General features: G+C 43.7%; 1 protein-coding gene across 4 annotated transcripts in view; it reads right to left on the bottom strand.

Moving 5' to 3' along the window:
- kif6 (kinesin family member 6) overlaps positions 1-13,750 on the bottom strand; it is a 430,254-nt gene that overhangs the window by 72,226 nt on the left and 344,278 nt on the right. For all 4 annotated transcript variants that reach the window (XM_080192988.1, XM_080192989.1, XM_080192991.1 and 1 more), the window contains exon 16: positions 11,548-11,598. In XM_080192988.1, the coding sequence (XP_080049114.1) occupies positions 11,548-11,598 (51 nt within the window). The remainder of the gene's footprint in view (positions 1-11,547; positions 11,599-13,750) is intronic.

The following is a 13,750-nucleotide window of genomic DNA, read 5'->3' as shown; positions in this document are numbered from 1 at the left end:
ATAGTTGAAGTTGAATTCAGACCAACTATGATCTTATTGAATGGCAACACATGCTTGAAAGGCTAAGTGGCCTACTATTTCCTATGTTTGCATGTTCCTACTGCTAATGATGGAGAGGGGTTCCATGCTAAGCTGTTATGCAGGTGAACCACGGCGACCTTGTTGTAGGCGGGGGAATATCTTTCCTCCTGTTTGTCCAACAGAAACTGTCCACCATGGCACTACCTGCCCCTGGGTGCCATCCACTCAATCCTGGTCCTTCTTTCAGGCAGCCTAGTGTTAGGAACCCCCCCCTCCACCCACCATTCACCTTCTTATCCGGCTCCAGTAACGATCATTACTGGGTGCTGCCTGATTTGATTTGATTTGATTTATTATTGTCACGTGTATTCGTATATAGTGAAAAGTATTGTTTCTTGTGCGCCATACAGATAGAGCATACCGTTCATAGAGAAGGAAAGGAGAGAGTGCAGAATGTAGTGTTACAGTCATAGCTAGGGTGTAGAGAAAGATCAACTTAATATAAAAAGGTCCATTCAAAAGTCTGATGGCAGCAGGGATGAAGCTGTTCTTCAGTCGGTTGGTACGTGATTCAGATTTTTGTATCTTTTTCCTGATGGAAGAAGGTGGAAGAGAGTATGTCTGGGGTATGTGGGATCCTGAATTATGTTGGCTGCTTTTCCAGGAAGTTCAGACAGGGTCAATGGTTGGGAGGCTGGTTTGTGTGATGGATTGGGCTAAATTCATGGTCCTTTGTAGTTTCTTGCGGTCTTGGGCAGAGCATGAGCCATACCAAGCTGTGATACAAGAAACATAGAACCATAGAACATTACAGCACAGAAACAGGCCTTTTGGCCATTCTTGGCTGTGCCAAACTGTTTTTCCTGCCTAATCCCACTGTCCTGCACCTGGACCATATTCCTTCACACCCCTCTCATCCATGTACCTGTCCAAGTTTTTCTTAAAATGATAAAAGTGAGCCCGCATTCACCACTTCATCTGGCAGCTCATTCCAAACTCCCACCACTCTGTGTGAAGAAACCCCCCCCAATATTCCCTTTAAACTTTTCCCCCTTCACCCTTAACCCATGTCCTCTAGTTTTTTTTCCCCCTAACCTCAGTGGAAAAAGCTTGCTTGCATTTACTCTATCTACACCCTTCATAATTTTATACACCTCTATCAAATCTCCCCTCATCCTTCTACACTCCAGAGAATTAAGTCCTAACCTATTCAACCTTTCTCTGTAACTCAGTTCTTCAAGTCCCAGCAACATCCTTGTGATCCGAACGGAGTACCAAATGGAATGTTGGCCTTTATAGCGAGGGGGTTAGAATATAAAAGTAGGGAGGTCTTGCTGCAACTGTACAGGGTACTGGTGAGGCCACAACTGGACTACTGTGTGCGGTTTTGGTGCTGCACTTGTGGAAGGATATATTGGCCTTGGAGGGAGTGCAGAGGAGGTTCACTAGGCTGATACCGGAGATGAGGGGGTTGGCCTATGAAGAGAGCCTAAATAGACTGGGTCTATACTTGTTGGATTTTAGAAGGCTGAGGGGGGATCTTATAGAGACGTATAATATAATGAAGGGGATGGATCGGGTAGAGGTAGAGAGATTCTTTCCTCAGAAAGGATAGCAGGACTAGAGGACACAGACTCAAGATAACGGGGGGTGCAGTTTAGATCAGAGTTGAGGAGGAACTTCTTCACTCAAAGGGTGGTGAATCTCTGGAATTCTCTGCCCTTTGAAGTAGTGGAGGCTACCTCGCTAAATATAATTAAGTCACGGGTACATAGGTTTCTGATAGACAGGGGAATTATGGTTATGGGGAGAAAGCGGGAAAGTGGAACTGATCCACTTCAGATCAGCCATGATCTTATTGAATGGCGGGGCAGGCTCGAAGGGCTAGATGGCCTACTCCTACTCCTATTTCTTATGTTCTTATGACCCTTCTCTGCACTCCTTCAACCTTATTAATATCCTTCCTGTAATTAGGTGACCAAAACTGCACACAATACTCTAAATTTGGCCTCACCAATGTCTTATACAACCTCACCATAACATTCTAACTCTTATACTCAATACTTTGAATTATAAAGGCTAATGTACCAAAAGCACTCTTTATGACCTGAGCTACCTGTGACACCACTTTTAGGGAGTTATGTATCTGTATTCCCAGATCCCTCTGTTCTACTGCACTCTTCAGTGTCCTACCATTTACCTTATATGTTCTACCTTGGTTTATCCTTTCAAAGTGCAATACCTCACATTTGTCTGCATTAAACTCCATCTGCCATCTTTCAGCCTATTTTTCTAGCTGGTCCAAATCCCTCTGCAAGCTTTGAAAACCTTCCTCACTGTCCATTACACCTCCAGTCTTTGTATTATCAGCAAATCTGCTGATCCAATTTATCACATTATCGTCCAGGTCATTGATATAAATGACAAACAACAATGGACCCAGTACTGATCCCTGTGCACACCACTAGTCACAGGTCTCTACTCACAGAAGCAATCCTCCACTACCACTCTCTGACTTTTTCCATTGAGCCAATGTCTAATCCAATTTACTACCTCTCCATGTGTACCTAGCGACTGAACCTTCCTAACTAATCTCCTATGCGGGGCCTTGTCAAAGGCCTTACTGAAGTCCATGTAGACAACATCCACTGCCTCCCCTTCATCCACTTTCCTGGTAACCGCCTCAAAAAACTCCAATAGATTGGTCAAACATGACCTACCACGCACAAAGCATGTTGACTCTCCCTAATAAGTCCCTGTCCATCCAAGTATTTGTAGATCCTATCTCTTAGTACTCCATCCAATAATTTACCTACTACTGAGGTCAAGCTTACCGGCCTATAATTTCCCGGATTACTTTTTGAACCTTTTTTAAACAACGGAACAACATGAGCTATCCTCCAATCATCCAGCATCTCACCCATGGACACCGACATTTTAAATATATCTGCCAGTGCCCTTGCAGTTTCAACACTAGTCTCCTTCAAGGTCCGAGGGAATACCCTGTCCGGTCCTCAGGATTTATCTACTCTGATTTGCCTCAAGACAAGAAGCACCTCCTCCTCTTTAATCTGTACAGGTTCCATAAGGTTGTTTGCCTTATTTCCATAGACTCCATGCCAGTTTCCTTAGTAAATACGAATGCAAAAAACCCATTTAATATCTCCCCCATTTCTTTTGGTTCCATACAAAGCCGACCACGCTGATCTTCAATAGGGCCAATTTTATCCCTAGAATGCTTTCTATGATGCATCTGTAAAAGTTGGTAGGAGTTGTAGCTGACATGCCAAATTTCCTTTGTCTTTTGAGAAAGTAGAGGCGTTGGTGGGCTTTCTTAGCTATAATGCCGGCATGGAGGGATCAGGACAAGTTGTCGGTGATCTGGACACCTAAAATCTTAAAGTTCTTGACGACTTCTACTCCATCTTCACCGATGTAGACAGGGGCATGCTCTCCACTATGCTTCCTGAAGTCAATGACAATCTCTTTTGTTTTGTTGACATTGAGGAGAGATTATTGTCGTCGCACCAGTTCACCAGATTCTCTGTCTCATTCTTGTGCTCATCAAAGCAGTCAAAGCAATGGCTAGCACTCCTGGTGGTGAAAACCAACAGTCATTTAGTTGGCTGGCAGCTCTCAGATGTGGAATTTTATCTCAGATGGGGTTGGAAGACAAACCTGAGCCAATTAATGGTGCAACCACATAGGGGAGGACTTGCCCCCAGCTTTTAATCTGAGTAGAGAGCCACAGCCTTCATGTAAAATTTAACTCTATATTTCCTTTAATTAAAACCCTGAAATCAAGTAGTTATTTTAATGGCCCTATAAACCTGATGCACTTCCTTTTATATTCTGCGTATCTGCACCTCCCAAGTTCCTCCATGCTTTTACAGCTTAAAGCCTATCTTCATTCACTGTATTCCATTAACTACTTCTTTTTAACATAAATGCATTGACTCACACAATGACATTGAATTGTATCTGCCACTTTTTAGGCCATTCCTCGATCTTATCAACATCCCTTCGCACTTTCCTTTGTTCTTCTTGAGAAATAATTTCAATTTTTGCAAAATCTGCAAATTTTGAAATCACTCCCTCAAAGCCCCTGAATAATCACTGATTTTCCTTTTTCTCCATCTGCTTTATGAACAGTATGTTTTGTTTGTATAGTGCACAAGGAACAATACTTGTCACTATATTACATTACATGTGACAATAAGAAATCAACTCAATCCAATCACAGTACACATACAGAACAAGACTGATCCTGGAACTAAAACTGATGGGACAATATCACACTACTTCTACCTGTTCTGAAAAAACTACCTTTAACTTCAAAGGGGAGACGATGACCTAGTGGTATTGTCACTAGCCTGTTCATCCAGAGCTTCAGCAAATGTTCTGGGGACCCGGGTTCGAATCTCACCACGGCAGATGGCAGAATTTAAATTCAATAAAAAAAATCTGGAATTAGGAATTTACTGATGATCATGAAACCATTGTCGATTGTTAGAAAAATATATCTGGTTCACTAATGTTCTTTAGGGCAGGGAATCTGTTGTCCTTATCTGGTCTGGCCTACATGTGACTCCAGAGTCACAGCAATGTGGTTGACTCTCAACTGCCCTCTAAAATGAATTAGCAAGCCACTCAGTTTCAAGGGCAACTAGGGATGGATAATAAATGCTGGCCCAGCCAACGACACCCATGTCCCAGGATTGAATAAAAAACACTCCTACTCTACTCCAGACCGGAAAAGCCAAACAAGTTCTTGCAGCAATAGTCTCACTACTCAATCTTAGCTGAAAGAACAAAACAGGAAAGAGTTCCTCCTTGCAGAGACTAATTAATGCTGGCATAGTAGGTACAAGGATGCCTGTTGTGCTAGCATAACTGGAATAGAAGGGCATGATGGCAGGTAAAACTGCAAATTGACAATGGGGGAAAATGAAAGCTTTCTCTAATCGTCAGTTTTACTATTGCACAGTCTCTCAGAATGATATCATCAAAGTATCCTCAGCTGTTAATGAATTCTATTCATTTCTCTGGGCTCACTGGTTACTGCATGAAATGTACCAATCATCCAAAGACTGGAGATAAACTTTGCACGCTATTGATTATCAGATTGGCATGCTTGTTCAAATCTATGCTAACTTCCAAATGAAGAAAGGTGCAAAGGGAGCATTTGATCTAAAGCACTGTCAAGTGGAACCTGTGGGAGCCAAGGCCATGGTCACCTGTTCTGCATGACGACTCTTCTGAATAAATCCATCCTTTAACAACATAATTTTGGATTAAGCTCACATACAAAACAGCGATACCAATCAGATTAGTTGACAGATGCCAACATATTTCACACATATAATAATCTGATCGTCATATGTGTGAAACGTTTTGGCATCTGTCAACTAAATTGATTGGTATCTCCTCTTGGTGAGAGTGACAGAGGTTTGGTTTATCCAAATTCCTTCCTGCCTTATGCTGCATTAAAAAGGCTTCTGAATCTGAGTGGGACACATGCTAAAATTAGTAACAGGCTTACTGTAAATGCACCTCACACTCGCGTAGCTTCACAGAGCTCAGGCACCAGTATCTGATTCTAATCAGTGCTCCCACTGTTGATAATCCAATTCCAGCTAAATGAGAAACATTGGCCTCAGAATGCTGAGTGATGGCTGGAATCCAGCCACCCAGCACATGGGTGAAAGGTAGGACTACAATGCTTCTGCTGGGTATCTGGTTAAACGGGCAAAGATGACGGACTACTAAGTACAGAATTAAAAACCAACATTAGTAAAATAATAACAAAGGCACAAACAAATCAATGTGTTTTTAATTGCAGGAAACTCCATGACGTGTTCTTTACACCTTAATAAGGTGGAACGACCCCTGGGGATGAAATTTGCTCTTGTAGTGCTACTACAACTGGCAATACTGTATCAGTAGGCATGGCCAGCACACAGTCCCTGAGGTGACAATGTCCTGTCTTCATATTGAGGATACTGTCCATTGTTTTGTGTGACATTACAACCATGCTAAATGGGATAGATTACACATAGATCCAGCAACTTCAGACTGGGCAACCATGAGGCCATCAGCAGTAGCAGAATTGTACTCACCATAATATGTAATCTCATGGCTGACATATTCCTCACACCACCATTACCACTCTACCATCAATAACCTGCTCACTGACCTTCAGTTTGGATTCCATCAGGGCCAGTCAGCTGCTGACCCCACTACAGCCTTGTTTTAAACATGGACAGAAGAGCTGAACTCCAGAGGTGAAGTGAGGCTGGGCAGCACAGTTGCACAGTGGTTAGCACTGCTGCTTCACAGCGCCAGGGTCCTGGGTTCAATTCCAGCCTTGGGTCACTGTGTGGAGTTTGCACATTCTCCCCGTGTCTTCGTGGGTTTCCTCCAGGTGCTCTGGTTTCCTCCCATAGTCCAAAAATGTGCAGGTTAGGTGGATTGGTCATGCTAAATTGACCCGAGTGCCAGGGAGATTAGGAAGGTAAATATGTGGGTTATGGGGTAAGACCTGGATGGGGTTATGGGGATAGGACTGGGTGGGATTGTGGTCGTTGCAGGCTCAATGGGCCAAATGGCATCCTTCTACACTGTAGATTCTGTAATTCTATGAAAGTGACTGCACTTGACATCAACACAGCATTTGATTGAGAGTGTTATCATGGAGCCTGAGGAAAGCTGGAGTCAATAGAAATCGAGAGAACCTGGCACAAAAGATGATTGGTTGTGGTTTGTTGGAGGTCAGTCATCCCAGTTCTAGGACATCACCGCAGGAGTCCCTTAGGGTACTGTCCTAGGTTCAACCATCTTCAGCAGTTTCATCAAAGACCTTCCTTCCATTTTACGGTCAGAAGTGGAGATGTTCACTGATGATTGCACAACATTCAGGACCATTCATGACTCCTCAGGTACTGAAGTAGTTCATGTCCAAATGCAGCAAGACTTGGACAATATCCAGGCTTGGGCTGACAAGCGACACATAATATTCGTGCCACAGAAGTGCCAGGCAATGACCATCTCCAACAAAAGAGAATCTAACCAGCACCTTGACATTTAATGGAATTGCCATCACTGAATCTCCCATTTTCAACATCCTGGGAGGGGAAGGAGGTCACTATTGGTTAGAAACTGAACTGAGCTGACCATATACATGCTGTGGCTACCAAGAGCAGGTCAGGCTAGTCATACATAAGAACATAAGAACATAAGAAATAGGAGCAGGAGTAGGCCATCTAGCCCTTCGAGCCTGCCCCGCCATTCAATAAGATCATGGCTGATCTGTCGTGGCTCAGTTCCACCTTCCCGCCCTCTCCCCATAACCCTTAATCCCCTCTCTTATCAAAAACCCATCAACCCGCGTCTTAAAAATATTTAATGAGGCAGCCTCCACCACTTCAAAGGGCAGAGAATTCCAGAGATTCACCACCCTTTGAGTGAAGAAGTTCCTCCTCAGCTCTGTTCTAAACCGTCTCCCTTTTATCTTGAGGCTGTGCCCCCTAGTCCTACTGTCTTTTTTGAGCGGGAAGAGTCTCTCCACCTCTATCCTATCCATCCCATTCATCATCTTATACGTCTCAATGAGATCTCCCCTCATTCTTCTAAACTCCAACGAGTACAAGCCTAGTTTATTCAGCCTCTCCTCATAGCTCAACCCCCTCAACTCCGGTATCAGCCTAGTAAACCTCCTCTGCACTCCCTCCAAGGCCAAAATATCTTTGCGCAGGTGCGGCGCCCAAAACTGCACACAGTACTCCAGCTGCGACCTCACCAATGCCCTATACAGCTGCAGCAAGACCTCCCTACTTTTATATTCAATCCCCCTCGCTATGAAGGCCAGCATCCCATTCGCCTTCCTGACCACCTGCTGCACCTGCAAGCTGGGTTTTTGCGACTCATGCACAAGGACCCCGAGGTCCCTCTGCACCGTCGCCTGCTGCAGTTTTTCGCCACGTAAGTAATAGTCCTTCCTACCATTATTCCTACCAAAGTGGACCACCTCACACTTGCCAACATTAAATTTCATTTGCCATTTCCTGGCCCATTCGCCCAGCCTATCTAGATCCTTCTGCAGACTCTCCACACCCTCCGCACAATTTGCCGTTCCACCAATCTTGGTGTCATCAGCAAATTTCGACACCCTACACTCGGTTCCCTCCTCCAGATCATCTATATAAATGGTAAAAAGCTGAGGCCCCAGCACCGACCCCTGGGGCACTCCACTAGTCACCATCCGCCAATCCGAATAGCACCCGTTGACCCCCACTCTCTGCCTCCTATTTGACAACCAATCCTCTATCCACGCTAACACCCTACCCCCAACTCCATGTCCCTCGGCCTTCTGCAATAACCTCTTGTGAGGTACTTTGTCAAACGCCTTCTGAAAATCCAGAAAGACCACATCCACCGGCTCTCCTCTATCCACCGCCCTAGACACATCCTCATAGAACTCCAGTAAATTTGTCAGACACGACTTCCCTTTAATGAAACCGTGCTGCGTCCGCTCTATCAAGCAATTGCCTTCAAGATGCCTCGCAATTTCCTCCTTAATGATGGATTCTAACATTTTACCTACCACAGACGTTAAACTAACCGGCCTATAATTCCCCGCCTTTTGCCTGGCACCCTTCTTAAACAACGGCGTAACATTAGCCGTTTTCCAATCTTCCGGCACTTCCCCAGAATCCAGCGACGTCTGGAAAATAACCACCATGGCATCCACTATCACCTCCGCCATTTCTTTCAGAACCCTCGGATTCATTCCATCCGGTCCTGGGGACTTGTCCACAATCAGCCCCTCCAGTCTGTCGAGCACCGCCTCTCTAGTAACAGTAATGTCATTAAGACCTTAATGTCATTAAGACATTAATGTCTTAATGTCATTAATGACATTAAGTAATGTCATTAATACTGTAGCGAGTAATTCACCTCTTGACTCTTCAAAACCTGTTCACCATCTATAAGGCACAAGTCTGGAGTATGATGGCAATATTCTCCACTTGCCTGGATGAGTGATGCTCAACACCATCAAGTACAAAGCAGGCAGCTTGATTGGCACCCAATCCACAAACTTCCACTCCCTCTACCACCATGCATAGTGGTAGCAGTGTGTACTATCTCAAAGATGCACTGCACTATGGCTGCTTTGAGGGACTGCATCTTCCAAACCCATGACCTCTACCATCTGGAAGGGCAAGGGCATAGAAGCATAGAATCCTAGAGTGCATGAGTCCATTCAGCCCATTGAGTCTGCACCAATCCCAATCCCACCCAAGACCGTAGCCCCACAATTTTACCCTGCTAATCTGCATGAAACTAGGGTCAATTTAGTATGTCCAATCCACCTAACTCTTTGGAGTGTAGGATGAAACCGGAGCACCCAGAGGAAACCCATGCAGACACAGGGAGAATGAGCAAACTCCACACAGACAGTGACCCAAGCCAGGAATCGAACCTGGGTCCCTGGATTTGTAAGGCAGCACTGCTAACCACTGCGCCACTATGCCGCCGCAGTAAGCACAAGAGAACACCACCACCTGCAAGTTTTCTTCCAAATCACTCACCATAACTCCCTCGCTAACAGCACAGTGAGTGTACCTACACTGCATGGATGGCAGCAGCTCAAGAAGGCAGGTCACCACCACCTTCTCAAGGGCAGTTACGGATGGGCAATAAATGATCACCCTGTAACACAGATTGCATGAACGAATAAAAAAAACCTCATAACGATTCATAGAGCTGACAGTACAGAAGCAGTTAATCTGGCAAAGTAGCTATTCATGTTCCACATGAGCCTCCTTCCATCATTCTACATCTCATCCAAGCAACATATTCTATTCCTTTCTTCACATATTTATCTAACTTCCTGTAAAAAAAACTTTTTTTTAATATTATTTATTCATACGCGAGATGTGAATATGCTGGAAGGCCAGCAATTATTGTCCCTAATCTCTAATTGCCCTTGAGAAAGCTGCGTTCAACTATCTTTTTCAAAAGCTGCTGTATGCGTGGTGAAGGTACTCCCACTGTGGCATTAGTTAGGGAGTTTCATGGTTTTGATCCAGAGTTGATGAAGGAACGCTGATATGTTTCCAAGTTATCCAGATGCGGGAAAAGAATAGTTATATTACTGGAACAGTAATTCTGAAATCCAAACTTATGATACAAAAACCAGAGTTTGAATGCTTCAATGGTAGATGACCTATTTAAATTCTATTAATTAAATAAAAGTGGGAAGAATAAGCCAGTATCAATAATAATATGAAAACTTACATGAAACTACCACATTGTCTAAAAAGCCCCACATAAAAGGCAACACCACCTCCAGGATCCTTCTCCTCCCCAACACCGGTGCCCCACAAGGCTGTGTCCTCAACCACTTACTGTACTCCTTGTGCACCTATGACTGTGTGGCCAAATTCCCCTCCAACTCGATGTTCAAGTTATAGAGATTTACAGCATGGAAACAGGCTTTTCAGCCCAATTTGTCCATGCCACCCAGTTTTTACCGCTCAGCTTGTCCCAGTTGCTTGCATTTGGCCCACATGCCATCATATCCATCTTAAATTTGCTGATGACACTCTCAGGCAATGATGAGATCTCAGAGAATGATGAGATGGAGTACAGGAAAGAGATAGAGAATCTGGTGAATTGGTGCGATGACAATAATCTCTCCCTCAATGTCAATCTCAAAACAAAATAGATAATTATCAACTTCAGGAAGCATAGTGAAGGACATGCCCCAGCTTGCATCAATATGGTCGCAGGCTTCAAATTTCTAGATGTCCTGATCCCCAACAACCTGCCCTGGTCCCCCTATACCACGCTAGTCAAAAAAGCCCATCAACTTTTACAGATGCACCATAGAAATCATTTTTTCTGTTGAATCACAGCTTGATATGGCTCCTGCTCTGCCCAAGACTGCAAGAAGCTACAAAGGGTTGTGAATGAAGCCCAGTCCATCACGCAAATCAACCTCTCATTCAATGACTCTGTCTACACTTCCCACTGCCTTGGAAAAGCAGCCAGCATAATCAAGGACCCCACACAACACAGACATACTCTCTTCCTCTCTTCCACCTTCTACCGTTGGAAAAAGATACAAAAGTCTGAGGAGTGTATCAACTGACTCAAGAACAGCTTCTTCCCTGCTGCTGTCAGACTTTTGAATGGACCTACCTCGTATTAAGTTGATCTTTCTCTACACCCTAGCTATGACTGTAACACTACATTGTGCACCCTCTCCTTTCCTTCTCTATGAATGGTATGTTTTGTCCAATTAGCATGCAAGAAACAATACTTTTCACTGTATACCAAAACATGTGACAATAATAAATCAAATCAAATCAAAATCAAAGTCAGCGCTATACATCGCTGTCATTTGGGCTTGTGAAACTAAATAATAGTCACTCTTCCTTTCGACTTGTTTTATTTGTTTATCTCACTTTTTAAACAACCTATTGGTGTCAAATATGGACTCAGAACAATGTGTACACTTACTACAGGCAGCCCTTTGCATCCTTCTCTGTTCCAGTTGACCTTTCAGTTGGTCTGCAAAAGAATAAAAGAAATTCAGCTTATTTATTTCAATTATGAAGTGATTGATTCACCTTGTAACAAAATGCCTTCAACAAGGAGGCATCTTAGTTTAATGTGAGGCAAACTAGATACTAATAATAAGTAAGAGGAGGCAAACTCTTTGACCCATTATTTAATGATCCTAGTCACTTTGGATGATTAAATGGCAACAATGCGGCACAGTGATTATCATTGCTATCTCGCAACACCAGGGACCTGAGTTCAATTCTCGGCTTGGGTCACTGTCTGTGAGCAGTCTGCACATTCCCTCTGTGTCTGCGTGTGTTTCCTCCGGGTGCTCCAATTCCCTCCCACAGTCAGAAAGACACGCTGGTTAGGCACATTGGCCATGCTAAATTTTCCCTTCGTGCATCAAAATGGGTGCTGGAATGTGGCAGCTAGGGGATCTTCACAGTAACTTCATTGCAGTGTTAATGTAAGCCTACTTGTGAGACTAATAAAAAACTTTAACTGCACTGTATATTAGGCACTAAATGTGGCTTTATTCTTTTGAATAGCTAATGTAAGGTAAGTGTAAACTTCTGCGTACTTGGTTCATCAGAAGCAACAATCAGCATGTTCTGTGAAGAAAATTTTATTTTATTATTTCTGGGATCTACCATGAAGGCTGTACTGTACAGCAGGATTGTGGAAGTGTGTGTGTGTGTGTGTGTGTGTGTGTGTGTCTGATTTAATTAAGCTGGGGACTAAATGCCTGTAACGCTTAGAACATCAGGTGGGCTACAAGTAAACACAACATGGATGGAAATGTGCATGCAGAGATAGGGAAGATTTGGAGGTTTAGCTGTATAATTTCAAAGGGAAGCAAGAAGGAGTTTACAACTAGGAAAACGACATCAATAAATGAGGCCAAGTTATTCAATCTTATTTACTCGAAAATGGTGGCTATAAGGAAAATGTAAAAGATTTTTATTTCCTGGGAAAGGTAAATTTCAAAGAAGTCTGAGGCCAATGAGAAAAGATGCAAGGAAAAAGCATATTTACAACGAGATTGGGTGCTGAGTTGGGAGTAGCCATGTAAGAGTTCCTGGAGTGTGCCCTGTGTTGGGACAGTGCTGTGAAAAGAAGTAAAGTGAGAATTTTGCAGTAACCCAGGAAAGTGGCTGTTTGTACATTGAACAGAGTTTTGTTTTAAAGTCTGGAATTTGCATAACAAGTGGAATGCGAGAGAGAGACAGAGAGAGAAACTGTGACGTCTCTTCTCTAGAGCAACAGCGCGGTGTGTCTTGTGGTAATATTATGGAATTTTTATAGATTAGATACCTATGGGGACTGTTATCCAGATGGGTGTTTCTTGTGGATCTAACCAAGTGGAAATTTCTGGGGAAAGGTTCTGTAAGACTAATTTTAACTGTTGTAAAGAAAAATCAATTTTTCCAATATTTCTGTGGAATGCTGTGAAACAGGCTTGTGAGGACTGTGTTTATTATTGTGCATGTGTGACTTACTTAATTAAACTGAACACAGCTAGATGGCAAGGTTCAAATCATCATTTGAACATACATTCAGAGATTAGTTGGTGTTTTAAACTTGTGGCTGTCGCTGTGATTTTTACCTGTGTTTGGTGCTTTGTACAGGTAGCTCAAGTTGCAAACGTCTGCAGGAAATGGTGTGGCTGGCATTTATTTATTCATTCATGGGACGTGAACGTCGCTGGAATGCCAGCATTTGTTGCCCATGCCTTGCTGCCCTTGAATTGCTGCAGTCCCTGTGATGTAGGTAAGCCCACAGTGCTGTGAGGATGGGAGTCCGGGATTTTGACTTTTTGTTGAGTTCAAGGCTTCGACACAATCTCAGACATGAATGCACAAGAAGGCATTTCCCTGGATTACAGCACGGCTTGGAGAATTAATAGAGGTCACATAGACCAGGATAATCTACCAAATGGGGAAGGAAGTGGAGAAAGACCCTCAGCTGGAGAGCATCTCTGCCTCGGGTGCTCCAGGAGCTTCCCGCCTCCCTTTATGACCTCTCTTCTACTTTACACCCTCTTCACCAAGGACTGCAATGCAGTATCTCAGAGGCCCCTGCCCCCATGGTGTGTCCTTCTTCACTGTATTCTGGTGAGATGCACTTCCTACAAAACGTCCAGCACCTGCTCCAG

This window comes from Carcharhinus amblyrhynchos, chromosome 7 (assembly GCF_965287045.1).
Source record: "Carcharhinus amblyrhynchos chromosome 7, sCarAmb.v2.hapA, whole genome shotgun sequence".
NCBI lineage: Eukaryota > Metazoa > Chordata > Chondrichthyes > Carcharhiniformes > Carcharhinidae > Carcharhinus > Carcharhinus amblyrhynchos.
Note: the sequence above shows the minus strand (reverse complement) of the source record. Positions and strands in the feature narration are given on the sequence as shown.